Source organism: Triticum aestivum, chromosome 4A, assembly GCF_018294505.1.
Source record: "Triticum aestivum cultivar Chinese Spring chromosome 4A, IWGSC CS RefSeq v2.1, whole genome shotgun sequence".
Classification (NCBI taxonomy): Eukaryota; Viridiplantae; Streptophyta; class Magnoliopsida; order Poales; family Poaceae; genus Triticum; species Triticum aestivum.
In genome coordinates, this window is record NC_057803.1 from 680,169,247 (window position 1) to 680,191,655 (window position 22,409).

The 22,409-nt window shown below is 48.0% G+C and overlaps 1 protein-coding gene across 1 annotated transcript; it reads left to right on the forward strand.

The window, feature by feature from the left end:
• Positions 1 to 13,314: 13,314 nt before the first annotated feature.
• LOC123088090 (transcription factor bHLH96) lies at positions 13,315 to 16,221 on the forward strand. The gene is made up of 3 exons (XM_044510248.1): positions 13,315 to 14,034; positions 15,062 to 15,466; positions 15,640 to 16,221. The coding sequence occupies exons 1-3, from the start codon at positions 13,624 to 13,626 to the stop codon at positions 15,754 to 15,756; spliced, it is 933 nt and encodes a 310-aa protein (XP_044366183.1). The 5' UTR covers positions 13,315 to 13,623; the 3' UTR covers positions 15,757 to 16,221.
• The last annotated feature ends 6,188 nt before the right edge of the window (positions 16,222 to 22,409 follow it).

A 22,409-nucleotide genomic window follows, 5' to 3' on the forward strand; every position in this document is an offset into this window, starting at 1 on the left:
CCCAGAATCTCGTGGAGGTACCGTTTCCGATAATAAACTTTGTTCTGTTGAAAAAGACTAATTTAACTCTCATCAGCCCTTTACAAAAAGGTGAGTCCGTCGGCCTCACTGTCACCTGTGACAAAGTTTGGGATTGAAGGTATTTGTTACACAGAATCTGCGCCCACGTGGCCTCCGACTCTACAGATAACTTGTACAGCCACTTGCTGAGAAGACATATGTTTTTGACCTCAAGATTTTTGATCCCTAGACCCCCTTGGTCTTTTGGTCGGAAAATAATATCCCATTTAGTGAGTCGATACTTCCTTTTTAAATCATCACTCTGCCAGAAGAAACGGGGTCGATAGAAATCCAGTCTTTTCCTAACTCCAACTGGTATCTCAAAAAACGACAAAAGAAACATAGGCATGCTCGTGAGAACCGAATTAATAAGAATTAACCGGCCCCCATACGACATCAGCTTGCCCTTCCAACAGCTTAGTTTCTTCTTGAATCGATCCTCGATACACTTCCATTCTCTATTTGTTAGCTTACGATGGTGAATTGGTATACCCAAATACGTAAAGGTAAACTCCCAATTTCACAACCGAATAATTTCTTATAGGCCTCTTGTTCTTCTTTGGCTCTTCCAAAGAAGAACAATTCACTCTTGTGAAAGTTAATCTTTAACCCAGTCAATTGTTCGAATAAGCATAACACCAGCTTCATGTTTCACGCTTTAGCCAAGTCATGGTCCATGAAAAGGATAGTATCATCAACGTACTGTAGGATAGACACCCCTCCATCAACTAGATGAGGTACGAGGCTACCTACTTGGCCAACATCCTTTGCCCTACCTATTAGAATGGTCAATATGTCAACTACGATGTCTCCTTGTCTCAGGCCTTTATGTGTCTGAAAATAGTGACCTATATATGTCATCATTCACTTTGATTCCAACACTCCCTTTTTGCGTAAAAGATTCAACCTGGTTTCTCCAAGTCGGGTCGAAACCTTTCATGCGCAAAGCTTGTTGTAGAAATGGCCATTTAACTTTATCGTGCGCCTTTTCGAAATCCACTTTGAAAACAACCCCATCTAGTTTTTTCGTATGGAGTTCATGGAGCGTCTCATGCAGGACTACAACCCCTTCCAAGATGTTTCTGTATGGCATGAAAGCAGTTTGGGTCGGCTGCACCACAGAGTGCGCAATCTGTGTGAGTATATTAGTCTCAACCTTGGTAAAATTTTTGAAACTAACATTAAGAAGACAAATAGGCCTGAACTGCTCAATTCTCACAGCCTCTATTTTCTTCGGGAGTAATGTTATTGTTCCAAAATTCAAATGAAACAACGGAAGTTGTCCAGAGAGCAGATCATGGGTAACAGATCCCCTCTAATAATATGCCAACACCTCTTATAAAACTCCACCGGAAATCCATCCAGCCCCGGAGCTTTATTGTTCTTCATCTGTGCAATCGCATCAAACACCTCTTTCTCTGAGAATGGTGCAATCAACACCTCATTCTCATCGGCAGCCAACTGAGGCACATCCTCAATTCTCGACTCATCCAAGGACACAAAGTTATCCTCTAGAGGCCCAAAAAGCTGCTTGTAATAATTGGTAATATAAATTTTTAGGTTCTCTTGTCCTATGATCGTTCCCTCGTCTTGCTCAAGCTGAAAGATTCTTTTCTTTCTGTGCTTGCCATTGGCAATCATATGGAAGAATTGAGTATTGGCGTCCCCTTGAACAACTTTATGAACCTTGGCTCGCAATGCCCATTTCAACTCCTCTTCCCTCAACAGCTCTTTCAATCTCATCTCCGCATCCACTTTAGCATGAAGCTCTGAGGAATGCAAAATGTGGACTCGGCTTTCACATCTAAGGACTGAATAAGTGTAAGGACTCTCTCCTTTTCAATCTTATAAATCCCACTAAGATGTTTAGCCCATCCTCGCAAGAAACTTCTCAAGTTCCTAATCTTATTCGGCCATCTCTCAATAGGAGATCTTCCTCCTGCATCTTTTGCCTATTCTCTGGCTATCAGATCCAGGAACCCTTCTCTTTCAAACCATGCAAGTTCAAAAGAGAAAGTATTTTTGTTGACCACATGCGTTGCCTCCCCAGAATCCACTAGCAGAGGTGTGTGGTTTGAGATACCGCGAGATAATGCTTGGACTGTAACCAAGGGGAATTTCTGTTCCCACTCAACGCTTGCTAGGACTCTATCTAGCTTCTCCTACGTCGGGTTTTGCAAAGTATTAGCCCACGTGAATTTTAGACCTGAAAGCTCTATCTCTCTAAGATCCAAGCTTTCGATGATGATATTAAACATAAACGACCACCTAGCGTTGAAATTATCATTGTTCTTTTTATCTCTCCTTCTAATAATGTTGAAATCTCCTCCAACCAAAATTGGGAGCTGTTCAGATCCACAAATCCAGACAAGGTCCGCCAAAAAGTCTGGTTTTAGTTCCGGCTGCGCTGCCCCATACACCGCAACCAGTGCCCAATTAAAGCCATCGACTTTGGATCTTACCCGAAATTTGATGGCAAAGTCACCCATAGCCACAGTTCGGACTTCCAGCGTCTCACACTTCACCCCAAGAAGGATTTCCCCTGATCTAACTCTTGGAGGAAGGCAGTGCCAATCAAAATCTACACCGCCGGACAAAGTGTTCAGAAACTGAGGAGAGAAATTGTCCCTTCCCGTTACGGAAAGTGCAACAAAATATAGTTTATGTTCAATGGAAGCATCCGCAAGAAACTTTTGTTTAGCCAAGTCCAACAGACCTCTGCTATTCCAGAAAATGTCTCTCATAATTCATCATGGAATTTTTTGGCAGTACGGACCCTAGCACTCCTCCGCACCGCGGATGTTGGATAAATCTTATGCCTCCACTTTCGCTTAGGCTTGTTATACTCGTCCACCCGATTTTCACAACCGAGCTCCGCAGCCCTAACCTTCTGTCCCTCTACCGGAGCACTCTCCTCCAGGGGTAACAAGCCATCATCCTCCTCAGTCTCATTGAGTGAAGGAGCAAGATCCGCACACAAAGAGTCGAGCACCCTGACTCCCAAAGCATCAATATCAGAATCGTTCATAGGTTTAACCACAGCTAAATTACGGATCAACTCTAAGGCACGATCCGCTTATAGGTCGAGAATGTCATTAACAGATTTTAAAATTTCACTATCATTACTACCCAGTGAAACTCCTAACTGATTTGCATTGTGGATGATCTCATCATTAGAAAAATGCAAAATAGAATTGGACATATTGACTGACATACCAGTAGTGACCTCCATGTCACGAAGCTTGGCCGCCCGCATGGCACACCTCAGCTGTATATCATCAACATCTGCCTTGTGCTGAAGGCGACAACTCATTCGTCTGCCCTCAGACACAGGATCCGGTATGCCACCAAAAGTGATGACCGCCTCTCTGGTTGCCCCGTTGGTGGTAAGGCCACCTGCCCCACCTTCAACGGACGACCCAGTAAAAGCAGTCGGAGAGCCGCCGCCCCCCGCCGGTGAGTGCGAGGCCAGTGGGGGCTGGGCCGCCTGCCCAGACTCCACACCAGGCGCCCTACGCAGAGGAGAGAGGGCGGGGGCCGCCTGCCCCCGCGCCCCACCCAACCCGACAGTCGGACTCGGCTCGGGGCGAGTCGTCAACCCAGCCTACGTCAGCATGTCAGATGACGCCCCAGGTCCGGCCATCCTGACCATCGCAGAGGGGGAGATAGTCGAGGCCTCCTGCCCGAGCCCCCCTCCCAGAGCAGACCCATCACCACAGGGCGACGCCGCCACCACAGCGGTCAGTCCTGACGGAGTCCTCCCAAGCAGCGAGCCAGCAGCAGTGGGGGAGGTCACCTGCTGAAGACCGTCCCTCCCAACCGGAGAGCCCATAGCCTCAGCAAAGTCTAGAGAAGGCAACATGTACTCAAACATATCCTCAGAATCAACCTTGTCGCTCCACAACCTGGGTGGCACGGAAGCAGCCGGAAAAGAACCGAATCTCAAGGTACTCATAGGTATAGTCGTAGAAGGAGCCACTCCATTTCCGGGTGTCTGAGGTCAGCACCCGAGCCATTGGGAAACTCATGCCCATCATCCCCCTATCGAGCCTCCGAGTTACCTGAGCCATCGTTCTTATCATGCCTGTCCACATCCATCCCAGCCAAAGCCTCAGTCAATAACTCAGAATCCTCAAACTCAGTATCAATGTTATACAGGAGGCCCTTATGAGTCCACTTGACGACATCAGGAACGAACTCTATATCCAACACACTCAACAAACACCCTAGCCACCCCGTTGGCCCGTGTAAAGGGCATATCAACTCTCTCAGGTTTGCCAACCAGAATCCCCAAACTTGCTGCAACCCGAACATCCCGAATCAGCTTAGATGGGACACCCGAGAACCTCAACCAAACCTGAGTGAGTGGCATTCCCTGCGGCTCCACCTTCTTCCACTCAAGAAACTCAAGAATGCACTCAGTTCCGGGAACTCTGCACAGCCCAAAACTGAGAAGACCCTCCAAGTCCTCTGTAGTCGGAAACTCAACCTTATAGCTATTGTCCTCAAGGCGAGTAAGCTCCCACTGAAAGTCCCCCGGAGCTAACTCCCTGAGTCGCGTAATTATCTAAGCCTCGGGAACTTCACCTTTCGTGACTTTGACCACACCCGTAGTCAAGCTCTGAGCCTCCTCAGGGACCTCCTCCGCATAGGGAGACTCAAAGAACATCAGCTCGGCACAACAGACACCATAAATTGTGATACTCGGCATCTGATCTCTCAGTATCGGGCACTCTCCCGTGTTGTGCGCTGGTCTGAGGCAGGTGTCACAAAGCTCAGTAACACACTCAGCAATAAAATGGCCTCGCTCACCACACCGATAACACAACATCTTTTCTTTTTTCCGAGCCCACTTAGAAGCTCTCTCACCCTCAGACTGGTCAGCAGCATGAGAAGCAGTCGCCACTACTGGCTCAGACACCGGAATCTCAACAGCGGCTAGCGCCGTCACCACCTCCATAGCCTGACCGGACAGAACAACCGTCTGTCCAGTCTCAGTCATCTCAGAAGAGGCTGTGGGATCCGCCATGACCGTTGATGGAGGAGGTTGTCGGAACCGGTTCCTTCCACCGCGACCACCACGATGTCCTCGGAAACCACCTCTCGGCCGGCGATCCGGGCCAGAAGCGCCCTCGATGAAGCCACTTGGAGGTCCAAGAAACGGTCTTTCAGCCGTTCCATCACTTTGCCAGGTATAGCCTCGCCCACCGCCGGCCGAGGAAGAGCCGCGATGCTGACTCTCGCCATACGCGTCGATGCCATCATCGCCCCACTGACCCCGGGGCACTGCAGTATGAGCACGGTTGAGTCCCGCGCCAACACCTCCCCCTTGCTGCGCCGTCGCGGTCTGCACCGGCCCGGAACATATCTGAGGAGGCCTAGCAGCCACATGAGGGGGCGGTGCCCTTGGCTGTTGCCCTTGCGCCAGAGGCTGCTTGTGCTGCATGCCGACAGCAGCGCAGGGCGCAGGTGGCCGCTGCCCAACCGGTGCAGCTCCCCGACACGCCATAGTCATCCCGAAGGGCGCCGCCAGTCGTGGCCCCGACGGAGCAGTCCCGCCCGTTGCCGGTCGCGGTCCCGTCGAAGTAAACCCTCCCGGCGCAGGACGCGGCCCTGTCCCAAACCCTGTCGGGCGCTGGCCTGGCGTGACCCCAGCGCCCCGGCCAATCGATCCAGCCGGCACCGGAGGTCGCTGACCCGCAGGCGGGGCTGTACCTCGCCCAGCCTGCGCAGCCGCGGCAGCCCCCGAGGGCCTCGGGCTAGGAAGGCCGACACCACGACCCCCCGCCATGCCAAGAGGAGGAACGCGTACCGCCCGGCCAATCCCACACGAAGGAAAACCAGGCGTGGCAAAACGAAGAACCCTAGTCGGCGGCAGCGAAGAATCACGTAGACTCGTCGCTATGCACTCGACGGGATCAACAGTACCCGCATCGCTAATTGCCTGGGCCTCATATCCAGCAATTGCGGCTGCAGTCGGCCCAACCTGCGCATCCCCATGTTGGGCCACCCGTCCAGAACCAGCCTGCTCCAACTCCGGCCCAAGCTGGCCCAGTATCACGTTCAAACGCGCTGCTCTCGCCGCCCGGATCTCAGCCACGGAGGTGGTCACCGGCGCCGGCGGCGGCACATCAATCCCGCCCTTCCCCTTCTTCTTCTTACGTACTACGCGAGTCCACGAATCTGAATCGAAAAAATCAGCTAATGTAATGGTTTGAGACATACCTTCGGAAGGGGGCCTTTCCATGACCGACCCGCGGCCGCCGTCGCCGTCCTCCGGTGGATGATCCGGCGTACCACCTCCACTCTCTCTTCAGAATGCAGCCCTTGTCGCGTCGGATCGTCCAACGGCACGACCCCGTCAACGATCGTGGCCACCTCCTCCTCCGAATACCCTGGGTTAAATGCCTTGTTGGACATCCGGGATCTAGTCGAATTAGAGAAATCATTGTACTAGACTTAATTTGCATGCTGTGTATGGATGATTTGTGCTATTTTCTATCCGAACTTTGATGAATATCGGCCATTTGGTATGAATTTCTTCGGTTAGTTAAAATGTGGTTTAAAATGTATGCGGCTACGGTTGGATGGCGTCCTCCAGCATCTGTGTCCGCGGATGGATGGGGAAGGACTTTTGCGGGTTGCCGTTGGAGATGCCTAACATAGGATATGCATCCTATTAGTTCAGAACTTCGGATGCATGTTCTCTCTAACTGGACACATATAGTTTTGCAAGAATCATGTCAATCTCGGGAGTTGGCATAATTATATACCAGCTAGGGTATTCCTTAATCCTGATGAAGGCTATAGGAAGAATCTAGCCTGTACGGCAAACATTTTCTTCATACAAGTTGCTATAAACTTGAGGTAAATCAAAAGCCTCCAATATACTAGCCAGCAAGGGACTGACCCAAACGAAGAACACCAGATCCATTTGTTTAAGGCCAGCAATAGGCCAGAAATTGACCGGAGACGGCAGGAGGTTAGCAATGCTTCCAAATTTTGCATTTCACACTCGCAGTCGCAAAAAAACTCCATTAAATCAAATTTATCCCCCACAAGAGATCTCTCCAGGATTTTTGCTGATTAACTATCTTGTCTGCACACGGCATACCGCCTCCGGTTATGCGGCGTAGGTCTCCGGTTTTCGCCATGAAATGGTCAGATGGCGCCACATCAGCAGCATGTTGTACTTTTGTTGTGCTTCTGGTATAGTTTGGCATGAAATGGTGAAGGTTCTCTCATGGTTTGGTACAGACTAATTAAGGCCTGAGCAGAATGGACAAAGATCGCCGAGAATCACGTTAAGGATGGAAATATAGAAGTGCACCTACATTGTTAGAGGCCGTACGATCTATTTGTTTCTTTGTAGATGAAAATACTGATGTGTATGGTTGTCTTCTCGCCGCTTGTCTAGCCAAGTAGCCCATATTGGTGGTGGTACACGCACATCTACGTGAAGGAGAAATAAGGTATTATAGACTAGGCTGAGTTTTCGAAGAAGTGAACACCTTGTACATTTTGCTGACAAGATGGGGTTATAGCATGCATGTGTACACGTGACAGCTTTCAATGTTGTCCGAGCAAAACTATGAGAAATTTTCAGCACTGATTAACGGTTGAGTCCTAGGCTGGAAATCCAATGAACCTGCGTGTGCGTACAAGCCAATTACCAGTAACCAGGCCAACTAGGGTTTGGGGGCTTCGAAATTTCCAGCTTGGAAAATGGGGAAGAAATAAGTTTGAACGATAATGAATCTGTCGATATCAAAAAGATAAAAAGCAAAGCGAAATTCCAGAAATGATTTACTTCCTGATTATCGTACGGACCGGTTTTGTTAATGTGTATGTTGACATAAAATACCATTTCAGTCTTGATCTGTGCAGATTCTCATGGAAAACACATCAGAGCCTGGCGTTAAGAATCTCAAGAGGACACCACAGCACATACTCCATACTCCATATACAACAAATACATGGTACTTTTATCGATAAAGAACATTTTCATCCAATTGTTATATCGACCTATACAGCCGCAACAAGCGATCGTCCAGCCTTTGCATAAAAAGATGCACACAGCCAATACGTATAAACATTGATAAAAATAAACCTCTTACAGAAATACCGTAGTAAAAATCAAGAAACAACCTAAGATGGAGGAGGTCCGATCCGATGGCTAGCTACACTCGCATCCATGGTTGAAGGAAACCTCTAATAGTGCATTATGTATCTTGATACACTGATAAAGTGTCCATTGCCCAAAAGCAAACGCCCTCCATAATTAGTATTTCTTGCATCATTTGCGACATCTTACATCTACAAAAGGATGCGACCAATCGTAGGAGTAGTAGAGTACTTGATTAATCCCGGCGTCGCTAGAGTCCAGGCGTGTCATTGCAGACAAACTAATAGAGAACGTACACTTGTAATCCTCCTGTGCAACACCTGAAGAATAAAACAAGGCGCACTTGCCCAATCCTGTGTTCTGCCGCTGGTTTCACTGGCTTGCGGGAAACTTTTCTTGGGAGCGGTTTCAGGTTCCCTAATTGAGCTTGATCTAACGTGTACCCGACCCCGACAGCATGTAGTTTACAAAATTGCAAGAAGCGTTTGTTCTTATTCCCCCACCATGTGTGACAAACAGTAGTCTCGAGTTGTCGCTCCTAGACTGGTTATAATTTTTTAATGTAGCTTGTCAGCTTGCTTGCAAAATTCTTGGGAGAGATTCCAATGGTTGCTATGTGCTGTCTTCAGACAATGCATGCATGTTTCTGAAACAAGTACCACGTTGTTATTACTTTATATTTTCGGTACAGGAGTGTCTGTAAACTTTAGTTTGGCCCTGCCACGTACCCAAAAAGTGCAATTTATTCGTCCAAGAGTAGTGTTTCCAGAAAAGAATGCATGGCATTCCAAAGAGGTGATTGGATGAAGCGGCAACTTCATTTACTAGAGCCATCTATGTAGTACAAAAAATAGGGCTGATTAAATGAAGTGAAACGTTGAAGAAGAAGAAAATGTGAACGAACAATACTACATTTCGGCAGGCCCAAATAAGGAATAGCATGAAAATGACAACCTGAATTGGTCAGTGTCTAGAGATGCATGCATCTTTCGCTTTCCCTCTCCTGTTGCTGACACGGCTGTTTTTGTTCATGTTGCGTACATATGATACGGCACAATTGTGTGTGGCTAACATCTTTCTTCACTATATCAATGTCGCCACCGTGTCATTGATACAATAATTAAAGTCGAGTTGTCAGTAATGCTGGTTTCAGGACCCTATAATCTGGTACTGTTGTATTTATTTGCGACAAAATATTAATATATTTATGGTGTTTTTATTTTGAGAAATTATATTTATGGGGTTCCGTCATCTAACAGCGTCAGAGTCAAGCGTGGCAGTGAATTGAAGGTTACATGACTTGCGCAACACAAAACGGGATTCAATCAAATCATTAAATTGGAAATCTAATGTAGATCGATTGTGCATTAGTACGATGAGGGTTCTATGACGCAAAAAATACTTGTCAATCTTTTCTAACCAAAAATTAAACTACTATGCACAATGCTCTATTGCACACAGCCTCGTTCCTCTCAAGGAGCATATATACATTTCTTTTCTTTTCCCGAGCAACCAACAATATCTCTTCTTTTTCACTAGATAAAAAATGAAGAATGAGGAAAAAGCTCCAACGATGAGCGCTTCCTCACACATGGGCTGCCTTTTCCTCAAGCAATGCCTACAACACCATTGCTATTCAAGGCGAAATCGACCCCAATGCTTCCTCCATTTGGTCCCCACAGGTGCCTATCAAGGTGAAGATCTTTTCATGGTTCCTCCTCCAAGATTAGACTCAATGCCAAGACCAAACTGTTCCGCAAGACCATCACCAACTTGGCAACCCGCCCTAGGTGTGATGCCCTGGTAGAAGATACTGCTCACATCGCACTCCCTTGTCCTGCGACAATTCAGGTCTGGCGCGATGACCTCGACATCCGACCCTGTTCTTTGTTGGATCTTCTATGGGCCTCCCAAACACAGGATGGCCTTGACCCCTTAGTTTGGAGCTTGGCGTTGCTAACTATTCTATGGAAACTTTGGGACTCCAGAAATGCATGTGCTTTCCATGGTGAATCTCAGACTTCACGTTTTACTATTAGGAACATTATTCATGACTTCTTTCTTTGGGTTTTAGATTCTCTGGGTTGTCTGTTAAGGAAGCCACCAAGTCTAGGAGGTTAGGGCATCTCCAACGGCAACCCACAAAAATCCTCTCGCATTCTTCACGGACAGGGGACGAGTCTGCGGACACGGATGCGGGGGGACGCCATCTTCACATGGCTCCTCTTCCAAGATCGACTCAACTCCAAGGCCAAAATGTTCCGCAAAACCATCACCAACTCGGCAACCTGCCCTAGGTGTGATCTCCTGGTAGATGATGTTGCTCACATCGCACTCCCCTTCCTCGCTATCGTTCAGGTCTGGCGCGACGACCTGGACATCCAACGCTCTTCTTTGTTGGATCTTCCATGGCCTCGCAAACGCGTGATGTCCTTGACCCCTCTGGTTGGAGCTCAGTGCTGCTAACTATTCTATGGAAACTTTGGGACTCCAGAAACGCATGTGCTTTCCGCGGCAAATCGCATACTTTGTGAGGAAAACTATTCATGACTTCTCCATTTGGATTTTAGATTCTCTAAGTTGTCTGATAAGGAAGCCACAAAGTCTTGGAGGTTATACCTCTCCTCGTGTTACGACATGATATTGTAATTTTGTGACTCTTTTTGAGTAATATATTGATATATTCAAGTGGGGATGCTCTCCCCTACCGATGATTGTTCAAAAAACTAATTAAGGGGTTAGATTGCACACATACTCCGACGGGGCGAAGCCGAAATAAAAGCAAAAAAGGTAGAACGGTAAAACAAGAACAATACTCTTCCCACATGAGGCTACTCAAATGCTTTGCTCCCGCAGTCCGCTACTTTTTTTGCTTCATATTTGATATTTGATCATGGGAGGGATCTCGATGTGGTAGAATACCTACGTTCCAAACAAGCCATGATAAGCGTGAGAGAAGCTTCAGCAACTCATAAAGTTTACTCACCCTTCTATAGTAGGGGCGTTGGACCATAGCTCTGGGTGGATTTCAAGTAAGCTTAGCCAACTTACCGCCACACTCCAATTCTTGTGGTGTATCTAGACATGAAAGCAGTCATGACATGGTTTCTTGCTCTCGCTTGCAAAGTTGGAAGGAGACATAGTTTTTCCAACCGCGGCTTGGGGCCTATTCATTGTCGAAAGAGGATCTTGAATCGCTAACCACACAAAAATATACTTAGATGGACCCATAGCTTCCATACCATGGATCACTGAAGTTGCAGGCGCAAAAAGATATCTACTCTCTCATTGAAGTGGTTATCCAAACCGATCCGCATCCTAGAGGCCTCAATCCATTCCATCCATAGTCGGCCAATCCCTAGGGGCGCTCGTAGTGTCCTAGGTTGAGGACAATTAGGCCACCAAACTCTTTTGGGTGATAGACAATGTCACATTTAACTTTGCATTTGCCAACTGGAACTTTGTCGCAACTCACAAGATGCACAAAGGTAGGCACGCCGAAGCTTGTCAATATAATTCAGTACTTCCACAGGGACGCCGAGGCGCATGAGGTACTAAATATCTTGTCATTCCTCACCTTCTCTTTGCCAACAACTTTCTCCCATAGGGGTTGAAATTCATGATGCCACAAGTGAGCCAGGGAGAGCGGGAAGCCTATGTAGCCCAAAGGAAAGCATGACCTAACGGCCAGGAAGTCTCACAGAATGTCATCGAGGTTAAAGCCATGTCATTTGATTGGCACCACCATACTCTTTAGCAATTTGTTACATGACTTGTAACCAGACCGAAGCTCTAAATAATGAATGCAAGGTTATGTGTATCATCTTTAACTAGGGCCACGAAGACAGTAACATCGCCAACATACAAGATGGTCATCATGGTAGGTGTGCAACCCCAAAGATGGTGAAGGAGGCCCTGTCCCATGGCAAGCTCAAGTGTGTGGGTGAGAAGGTCGATTGCCAAGACAAAGAGTAATGGTCAAAAACGCTCCCTAGTTAACTAATAAGGAAAACTGGACTGAAACAAACAAACTCGCCCACCTAGCTAGCATGCACACACCGACATCAAGATCGTAGGCCACAACCCACAAACGCGCCACCTAATGTCCATAAACCAGCGGTTTTGGTTGGAACCACAACCATTTAGCCGCCATCACTACAAGGAGAACGAGACCGTTCCTACTACGGAAGGAGTAGCCCTAGAATGGCCCCTCAACGATGACATGGATCCAACTTGTCGCCACCCAATGGCATCGTGATCCTACCGACCACACGGTGTCAGCCAAAACCCGTGCGACACAACAACACACATCTCCCGGGCCATTGCCGCCCTCCATCCACTCTGCTCCACAACCTAAAATACATAATACTAGGTTAATGTTTGTACTATTTTCAGAGGGTGAATGCTTGTAGTACTTAGGGGTAATTCTAGACTTGGGCTTGTTTAATTAATCTGCAAGCACACAAGAAGCTAGCAGAGCAGGCAAAAACATTGCCTACAGGCTACAGGCAACCGAAAGACAGATGCGCCATATAACCTTTGTAGTGAGATGTCACATGAGGCGCGGCGCCTAGTTGAATTGTACAAGTGGCCAAGGAGAAGGAGGTCGATGCATGAACGGTGAAATCACAGCACATGCATGCATGCATGCAGCTGGCTAGTCCGAACCTTCATATGGCTGCTCTAGCCGTCTAGCCAGTGCTCCTACGTAGGAGTTGGCGCTGCAGTGAAGCTGTAGACGTATGGTGAGGCTTTGAGCTAGGTTAGGTTAGTTTGGGTGGGTGGCTCACCGTAAAATCTCGACAGCAAGCTGGACAAGGTGTGTACTAGCGCTAGTGCTAGGTGCGTGCGCAAAGCTGGCGCTGCATGTTACCCGGGCGGGCGGGCCACCGTGCATGCAGCAGATGCATAGAGAATCTCTCGGTCCACGCACTCTCGCATAATTTGACCGCCCCCCTGCACCTGAAAAAAACCCGAGGCCGTACAGCCCAGTTTGCAAATACACCCCGCCGGGACCTGTGGATTTGCAACCCTCTGCCCTTTGTTTGCCATTGGCCCAAGTTTTCAGTATATTTTTCCTCGTCTCGATCCCTTCCCTTCTCTCTCGCTTGTTGGCCTTGCCCGATTCTGTTGCCTAAACCGTTGGGTCGGACGCGTCCCCGTTGATTCCTTCCCCGAAGTGGCAGCACAGCGCGCCACCAACGCCCTCGCGCGCGCATGGTGATGGTCCCCTCCGATCCCTCCCTCCGTCCGCGCGCTCCCTATAAAACGCGGGCGCCGCTCGCCACCCTCCCTCCCACCTCACACGCCGATCAGTACCTGTGTCGCTGCCGCCGCGTACTGTGTGTGCCACCTGTCTACTAGCTTGTCTTGTTGATCTCCGGCCGTCTCCCTCACACTCACAGGCCGTGAACCTTTTGCCGCTTGCCGGCGCGCGCATGGCGCTGGAGGCCGTGGTGTTCGCGCAAGGCCACTTCGGCTACGGCCAGGCTCCGGGGCTCGGGCCCTGGTGCGACATGGTAGGCGCCGGCGGGTTCCTGGAAGACTGCTGGGATCAGCAGCTTTTGGCCGCCCCCGTGGCGCCCAATGCGGAGGATCAGTGGGAGCCGGTCTCCAGCTGGGACCAGTCTGAGGCGTCCTCCGAGGGCAAGGCGGCGGCGCCGGAGCCGGCCATGGCAGCGGCGGCGACGGGGAGGAGGAAGCGGAGGCGCACCAAGATCGTCAAGAACAAGGAGGAGGTGGAGAGCCAGCGGAGGACCCACATTGCGGTCGAGCGCAACCGCCGCCGCCAGATGAACGAGTACCTCGCTGCGCTCCGCTCACTCATGCCACAATCCTACGCTCAAAGGGTACTACTATTTACTAAGCATCATAAGCTTTACTCGATTTTATCTGCCTGCTTATTTGCTCTACTCGATTTTATCTTTACTAAGCATCATAAGCTCTTAATAATTCATAAGAATTGGTTGTGTGCATCACAATGATGCAGATGTGGGGTTTCAACCTTCTTTTCAAAAGAAAAAAAAAGCATCATAAGCTCTAATCGATTTTATATTTACTAAGCATCATAAGCTTTACTCGATTTTAGAATCTCTCAAGTGTCTATAGTGTCACTATTAGTAGGTTTTTGCACCGTAGAGTGTTTCGACATCGGGCACTCATAACAAGCTTTCTGATGATTTTCCAACTCGCAAAGCTCTTTCCATTCCCCTTTTGCTATAAGAACCGGTCAACGCTCTCAACGAGTATCTGCCTCATGTTCAAACTCACAACCCTCTTCACATTCCCCTTTTGTTGTAAGAACCGGTCAACACTCGCAGTCGCAGCGATTGTTCTGCTAATGCTCCAACTCGCACCTCTCTTTCCATTCCCCTTTGGATATCCGCAAGAACATGTTATTTCGATTGAGCAACTAATGAATGAAAAGGTGATTCGCCCCTTTGGGAAAAAATGCAAGTTCAATTGTATCAGATGAGTGAGTAATCATTAAGACATTATTAGTTGTATATGTATGATTTAATTGATTTTAGCATCTCTCGAGCTCTTATTGTGTTAGTAGATTTTTGTCATGTAGGAGCGTTTTAGGGCGAGCACTCTCAGCGGGTTTCATGCTAATGCTCCAACTCAGCATATTTCTTCCGGTTCCCCTTTTGTTTGCTATCTGTAAGAACCGGTCATTTCCATTGAGCAATTAACCAAAGGGGTTAATAATTCGCAAGAAAAAAACCCAAAGGGGTTAATGCATGAAAAGGGGTTCGCCTGGTTGGACAAAAAAACACATCACTGCTTCAATCGTATGATTCAAATAAATGAGTGGCTGATCATTAAGAAATTAACTGTATATTTTTTTGATAATGTTCTTTTACATTTTGGTAGGGCGACCAAGCATCCATAGTTGGAGGGGCAATCAACTACGTGAAGGAGCTGGAGCAGCTCCTCCAATCGCTCGAAGTCCAAAAAAGCGTCAAGAACCGCACCGGCCGATCCCCTTTCGCCAGCTCCTTCACCTTCCCACAGTACTCCACCTCGTGTAACGCCACGCAGGCCACCGCCAGCGACGGCGGCTCCGGTGCCGATTCGAGCGGCCTCAAGAGCGAGGCCGGCGTGGCCGACATCGAGGTGACCATGGTGGAAGGCCACGCGAGCCTCAAGGTGCTCTCCCGGCGGCGGCCGAGGCAGCTCCTGAGGCTTCTCGCCGGGCTGCAGCAGCTGCGCATCCCGCCGCTCCACCTCAACGTGACCACCGTCGACGCCATGGTCCTGTATTCCTTCAGCCTAAAGGTAATTAACCTTTCTCCGTACGTGCTATGCTACTTAGTTTATTTATAATGGAGTATAAGGTGATGGAGACAGATCGACGGAACGAGCCGTGGCTCGTCGACGGTTGGTTTCCGTTTCTATATAAGAACGGCGTCCGGTGGTGGTGATCGTTGTTTTTTTTGCACGTACGGTAGGTGGAGGATGGCTCCAAGCTGAGCTCTGTGGAAGATATTGCGGCCGCTGTGCATGAGATCCTGGCCAGGATACAGCGGGAGGAGGAGGAGGCCGGTCGACTCAGCAGCTCGAGCTGATGCTGATGGCTGATCGATGCCACGGAGGCGACCGTCGTGCAAGCCTGTGATGCTGCACTGCTCCCTGCATCTGTGCATGTCGTGTACCTGCCGTGTCCTGGAAAATGGAATCAATTCTACTCTATCTTTGTACGTGAAACTGTGAATGACGACTGTACCCTGCATGCAAACCCTTGCCTGGTCCAGAGCAATGGCGAAAAAAACACACTATGACAAGATAACTAGCTGTACATCAAAACTGGCGCGCTGCATGCTTGGCTCCGAGGCTACTCATAGTGGAAGTATCGTTATAGTGTCATGCATACGATACTAGTGTATGATACTACTTTCATAATGCATAGTATATAAAGTAGTATCATAGATGACCTTATTTATGGCCATGCATGACACAAAGTGATATAACATTTATCATGTAACGGTATCTATCTATGTTAATCTAACTCTCTCTCTCCCCCTTTTCTTTAATTCTCTGCTACGGTATCTATCTATATTTGCTATTTTCGAGTGCATTATACCGACTATGATACCTCTACTATGGCCAGCCTGAAGTGAACACATCCTTTTTGGGAGTCGTACATGCGTACTTGTGCATGCATTCACGGATTTACTTTACATGCGTGCACACAGACACACAACTGCTGTGTGTCTCGAATCCATTCACATGCTTCTGTCTCACCGTGTGGTACATCTGTGTCGAGAGATTTGTTTGGGGATGAACAGAGCTAGCCGGCAGGAAGCAGAATGATTGCCCGATAATGTGACGAGTTGGATCCTCTTTTATCTGTTGCGCAATAAATCTCCTCCGTGTATAGAGCTCGGCTCTGCGGACGAGTGGGCCGTGGGCGAATAATGCATGTGTTGTGCAGACATAAATGTGCGTTTCAGGGTTCATGCACGATCGAGCATACTGCGTACACAGACAACATGAGTGGTATTCGTGAGAGGCTAGAGATTCGATTGACCGGGAAATAGTTGTCGCTGCGTAGGCGTCAGGGAAATTGCTGCTTGTTGCAGTTGTGTTATTATGAACGTCTCTTTGTAGGTGCCCACACGACATGATTTCATAAATGCACTTTCTTGTTTTCTTTGAAGGAAACTTGTATATGCTGATATACTAGATGATGCCCCGGACGTTGCCTGGGAATTTTCTTACATATATTCCAATGAGATTTAATTATATGAATATGAATATATGAATTAATAATATAATAACTGAAACAAAAGATAGATATGATATTATTATTGGGGTGCTTTGTACTTCTGATGAGTTTTTTATAATAGATATGAAAAAAAAAATGAAACTCCATGGGCACTAGCACCCACGGTTTATTGATAAAGAAGAAGCATCCCTCATGAGAATTCCAGAAATTCGTCCCCGACGTGGATCGAACTCTGGTCGTTGGGTTTACAATCATGCGCCCCCAACCACTGGGCTATGCCCACGTCCTCAAAATGAAACTCCATGGGCACTAGCACCCACGGTTTATTGATATAGAAGAAGCATCCCTCATGAGAATTCCAGAAATTCGTCCCTAACGTGGATCGAACTCTGGTCGTTGGGTTTACAATCATGCGCCCCCAACCACTGGGCTATGCCCACGTCCTCATAAAAAATGAAACTCCATGGGCACTAGCACCCACGGTTTATTGATATAGAAGAAGCATCCCTCATGAGAATTCCAGAAATTCGTCCCCGACGTGGATCGAACTCTGGTCGTTAGGTTTACAATCATGCGCCCCCAACCACTGGGCTATGCCCACGTCCTCAAAAATGAAACTCCATGGGCACTAGCACCCACGGTTTATTGATAAAGAAGAAGCATCCCTCATGAGAATTCCAGAAATTCGTCCCCGACGTGGATCGAACTCTGGTCGTTGGGTTTACAATCATGCGCCCCCAACCACTGGGCTATGCCCACGTCCTCAAAAAATGAAACTCCATGGGCACTAGCACCCACGGTTTATTGATATAGAAGAAGCATCCCTCATGAGAATTCCAGAAATTCGTCCCCGACGTGGATCGAACTCTGGTCGTTGGGTTTACAATCATGCGCCCCCAACCACTGGGCTATGCCCACGTCCTCATAATAGATATGAATCCTCTTATCTATTTACATATGATTATGATAAATGTATAATTACGAAAATATTGAAATAAATAGCATCATGTAATAAAAATATTTAAGCCCTTTTGCATGCTTGGTTACATGTTGAGATAAATACGTTAGTGTGGATCACTTACTCAGTTATTATTATTGGATTTCTTCCAATCTTATTTGCATGCATATATGTTACTTTGGTATTTGCATGAATATTTGAGCCAGGCATCGTTAATTATTTTTTGGACTCAGATATTTATATGTTGTTGCGCTATTTGAAAGAACATTATGTCAAGTCAATTAGTGAATGTGTCTTTTGTATACCATATTACATTTAGGAAATTCCATATATAGCACCAAGAATTTAACTTTATGCCCAATGTTACTCCAAAATTTCACAACATTGAAAGTTTGCACTAGGTATATATTTGCCATTTCGTTGGTTGGCCATCAAGCGACTACTAAAAAGATGATTTTCCCCTTAGCCATGTCGTGTGGTGATCTGCAAAAAAAAATGATTTTGGAATAAATTTGTTGCTGAATTCTGGCATGAAATGACACTTGTTTTGATATATTTCACCAATTAAATACTAAAAAGTACATAAATTCAACATGCAAATAAACAGAAGTTCAGCGAAATATCCTCTTACTTAGCATAGCATGAATTTTCATATAAATTTATTAGCACATTAAATCATTAATATCCAAATCCAACAACATTTAGTAGTTATCACAACAATATGCTCAAAAGCATCAAACTTAGCCACAACACCGTATTCGGATCATCGCAACTCAAAAGTGATAAAGTCTCCGCCATAGTTTATTAGCAAACAATGAACCAACCAGACCACACATTACAACCATAAACAATCCCCGAAACCTTACAACCATATAGCCATTTCCTCAAGCGCCATGGCCTGCTTGGCCTGGTCGCTTAATTTGTGGTAGTCCAACCACATAATAGTTAATTTAATATGCACCTATGCTGCCTAAATATTAAAAATAATCATCTACGTGGAAACCATGAAGAACAAATATACTCTTATAGTTAATTCACATGCAACAAAGTAATCGATGAGGGCAACAAGCTGTGTTGGTACAAATAACAAATTTGCATGAGGTTCTATGTGAAAATAATATAGGTGTATCCAGACACCAGAATATAGCATGTGAAAAAGATATCCGACTATACCACAATAACCTACTTGTCTCTAAAATTGAGAAGAAATGTTTTTAGTGGCCTCAAGGGGAGAACTGTGCCCTTCTAGGATCCACGAAAGATTCCATGCAAAAAAGGAGCCGCGAAGGAAGATCCGTCGACGTTGGAGGTGCCTCTAGTGCTTGACGATCCACTCATGGCTGCTACAAGCTTGCCATTATATCCTCAAACCCCCATAATCGAAATAGGATTTGTGTAGTGGAGTTATGAAGGGTAGCGGGTTCACACAAGCACGAAGTGGTCGAGCTTGATATCGGTCCCCTCCCTCCCCCGCGTCGCCCGCTCGGGCGACTCGAGGGGCGAAACCCTAACCCCGCCGTCTCCCTCCCCTGCTCGCCCTCCCCTCGCCGCCGCCCGAGGCCGCTGCCGCTGAGCAAGCTTGGCGCGCCGCCGATGAAGGTGGCGGCGGGGCCCTCGCCGCCTCGCCTCGCCCGCGGGGGGGCCTCTGGATCTGGGGCGGCGGCCCCGGCTGGTGTGGCGTCGCCGGCTTTGGCATCCGGCGGCGTGGGCGCGGGTCGGCGGTTCTTGGCCGTGTGGACGGCGAGATCCTCGAAGAATGCGGGCCAGCGCGCGGCGGCAGCGCCAGCTCCGGCTGCGTCAGATCTGGTCGTCCCCACCGCCCTTCTCCTCCAGCGAGCTCCCCCCCCCCCAGATCCGACCCGCCTCGTCATGGGGGCCAGGTTTGCTGCGGGTGGGAGCGGGTGACACGGTTGCAGGACCGGGGGAAACCCCAGCAGCCATGCCGGCGGCGATGGCAGCGACGCCCGTGGGCGCCGCGCACCTTCCCGGAGGCGCTGTTCAGGTCCTGCCCCCCATCCCCTTCCCCTGTGTCTCCCGGGAGAAATCCTCAACTTTGTTGGGCGGCGGCGACGCCCTTGGCGCCGTAACCTTCTTGAAGGCGCTGTTTTGGGAACACAGATGGGTTGTGGGCTTCGTTGTGGTGTAGGTGGCGTGTGTCGGCGGCGGCAGCGTGCGTCCAGTAATGGCGAGGACTCCCCTGGTGCTGGGTCAAGGTGTTTTGGTGCTCTGCGTTGGGTTGCAGTGTATTCCTCCGATGCCCTTGGATCTTCCAGGACGGAAGGGGATAGGATTCCCCTCCTACGGTGGCTGCACTTCAGCTCGTAGAGCGAGCCGAAGCTTCCATTTTGGTCTTGGCCCTTGCTGTTGCCCATTTGTGCATTCTGTCTGCTCGCCCTCTTTCATGTCAGAACTATGGCTTTTGGTGTTGCTCTGCTCTAGGTGAGTCGTCGTCGGCATGTCAGGAACGCCTGGTTCCGCCCAAGTGGTTTCTTCGATGCGATCCATCTAGGCTCTAGGGTGAGCATGTCCATCGTTCAACGGTGCGGCACCTTCGAGCCAGGCGAGGAGGTAGGGGATTTCTTTGATGATGGATCGGGATGGATGTGTCTTCTTCAAGCCCGGGTGTGTTGGCAACAGCGAGCCTTACATCATCGTCGGTGCACTCTCCTGACCAGGATTTCACTTTCGCCTTGGTTTTCAGCGTGCAAGAGGTTTATGGCATCTCCAAGCTAGAGTTTCTACACCGATCTTTCTTTCTAGCTTGTAGTATGTGTATTGTGAGCTGGTCCCTGGCGCCCTTGTATCTTTGCCTTTTGTCTTCTTTTGTTTAGTTGGTGAGTGTTGTAATTTGGAGTTGTAATCCTGGCCGGTTGATGGCTTTGTTAATTCAAAGCCGGGCTCTTCTTGAGCCTTCGTTCCAAAAAAAAGTGGTCGAGCTTGCTAGCCATTAGGATAAAAAGATGCTTCTACTTGGAGGGGACACACAAGGGTGGAGTCGTAAACTGGAGCCAGAGCCATCGCTCCTAGGCGATGTTGTCGTGTCTTGGGATGATGCAGGTGTGTAGGAGGACAACCGGGGAAGGAAACACTACTGGAGGATGGTCCAAACGCGATGCTATAATCAGAGACTCTTCGAGGAAACTGTGTGCGATAGGGGCGGAGCCTGAAATTTTGTGAAGCCTGGGCAAGTTTGAGCCTAACAGTATAATCTGGAAAATTGAAATCAGGTGTTTGAATCAATTTTTTTACTTGATACCCTTTTTTTAAGAAGGGTCCGAGAGAAATGAGTTTCTAAAAATCTCCAAAAAATTGCCTTTTTGGCCTGAAAGTATTTTTAAAAAATGAATTAAAATTTTGGCTTTTTTGCCAGGAAGTATTTAAAAAAATTGAATTCAAGTTTTTTTTGAAACAGAGGCAAAAGCTTTGCCTCATCCATTAATTAAGAAGGAAAGTAGGAAACGGACAAGAGTTTGCAACACATTGTGAAAGAAAAAATTTGAAAAATATTACATCATGGTCATTACTCTCCCGGCATCAAAAGACCCACATTTTTTGCCCCAGCGGTGATCCAAAGTTTAGCCTCGCTCTTTATGTTGATAAATAGGATGTTGGGTGGCTTGAACTTGTTGCAGAAAATCCTCGCGTTCCTCTCATTCCATATAGTCCAGCTAACAAGCATTGTGAGGGAGGCCATAGCTTTCCTATGCACCCTCGTTGCGCTAGACATCCTTGTCCACCAATCCTTGATCGATCGTTCCCCCGGCCAAGTAGTAATATCCATGGTATCCAATTGTAGCCATACTTTCAGCATTTCCCAGAGCCTCGACGTGTATCGGCACTTGTAGAAGAGGTGAGCCACAGATTCTTGCTCCCTCTTGCATAGTGGGCAAAGTCCGCAATTGTCCCAACCTCGCTTGGCCAAGCGGTCGGCGGTCCAAACACGATTTTGAATTGCTAGGCAAGCAAAGAACTTGATTTTTGGGGGAGCCCAAACCTTCCAATTGGTTTTATTCATCTCTGTGTGTGCAATGTCCAAGAATTGCGGCCTATACGCCGAGGTTGTGGTGTATTCACCATTCGTTGTGTGCTTCCATGCGATGGAATCCACCCTATCCTCCTCGAGATGAACATTCCGAAGCAAGGTCCAAAGATGGATAAATTGACGGATATGCTCGAGTGTAAAGGAGGTCAAAATTTTGACTTTGCCAATCCATGCGCCCTCGAGTAAGGCTTCACGCACCTTCCAATTTTTCCTCGTAGAGCACTCAAAGATGAGTGGAGCCACATCTTTTGGTTTCCTACTAAATAACCAAGGGGAGTCCCAAAAAGGCACAATAGCCCCATTGCCAATAGTGATAGTGGTCGAAGCATAGAAGAGGTCCATGTCATCCTCGTCACAGGGATTGCCCATTCCCGCCCACATCCGATGGGAGTCATTCCACTCATACCAAGGCCATTGTAATCTTAGTGCATGGGAAAATTTCCCAAGATGAAGCACACCAAGGCCCCCTTGATCCTTAGGGCGGCGCATCGTC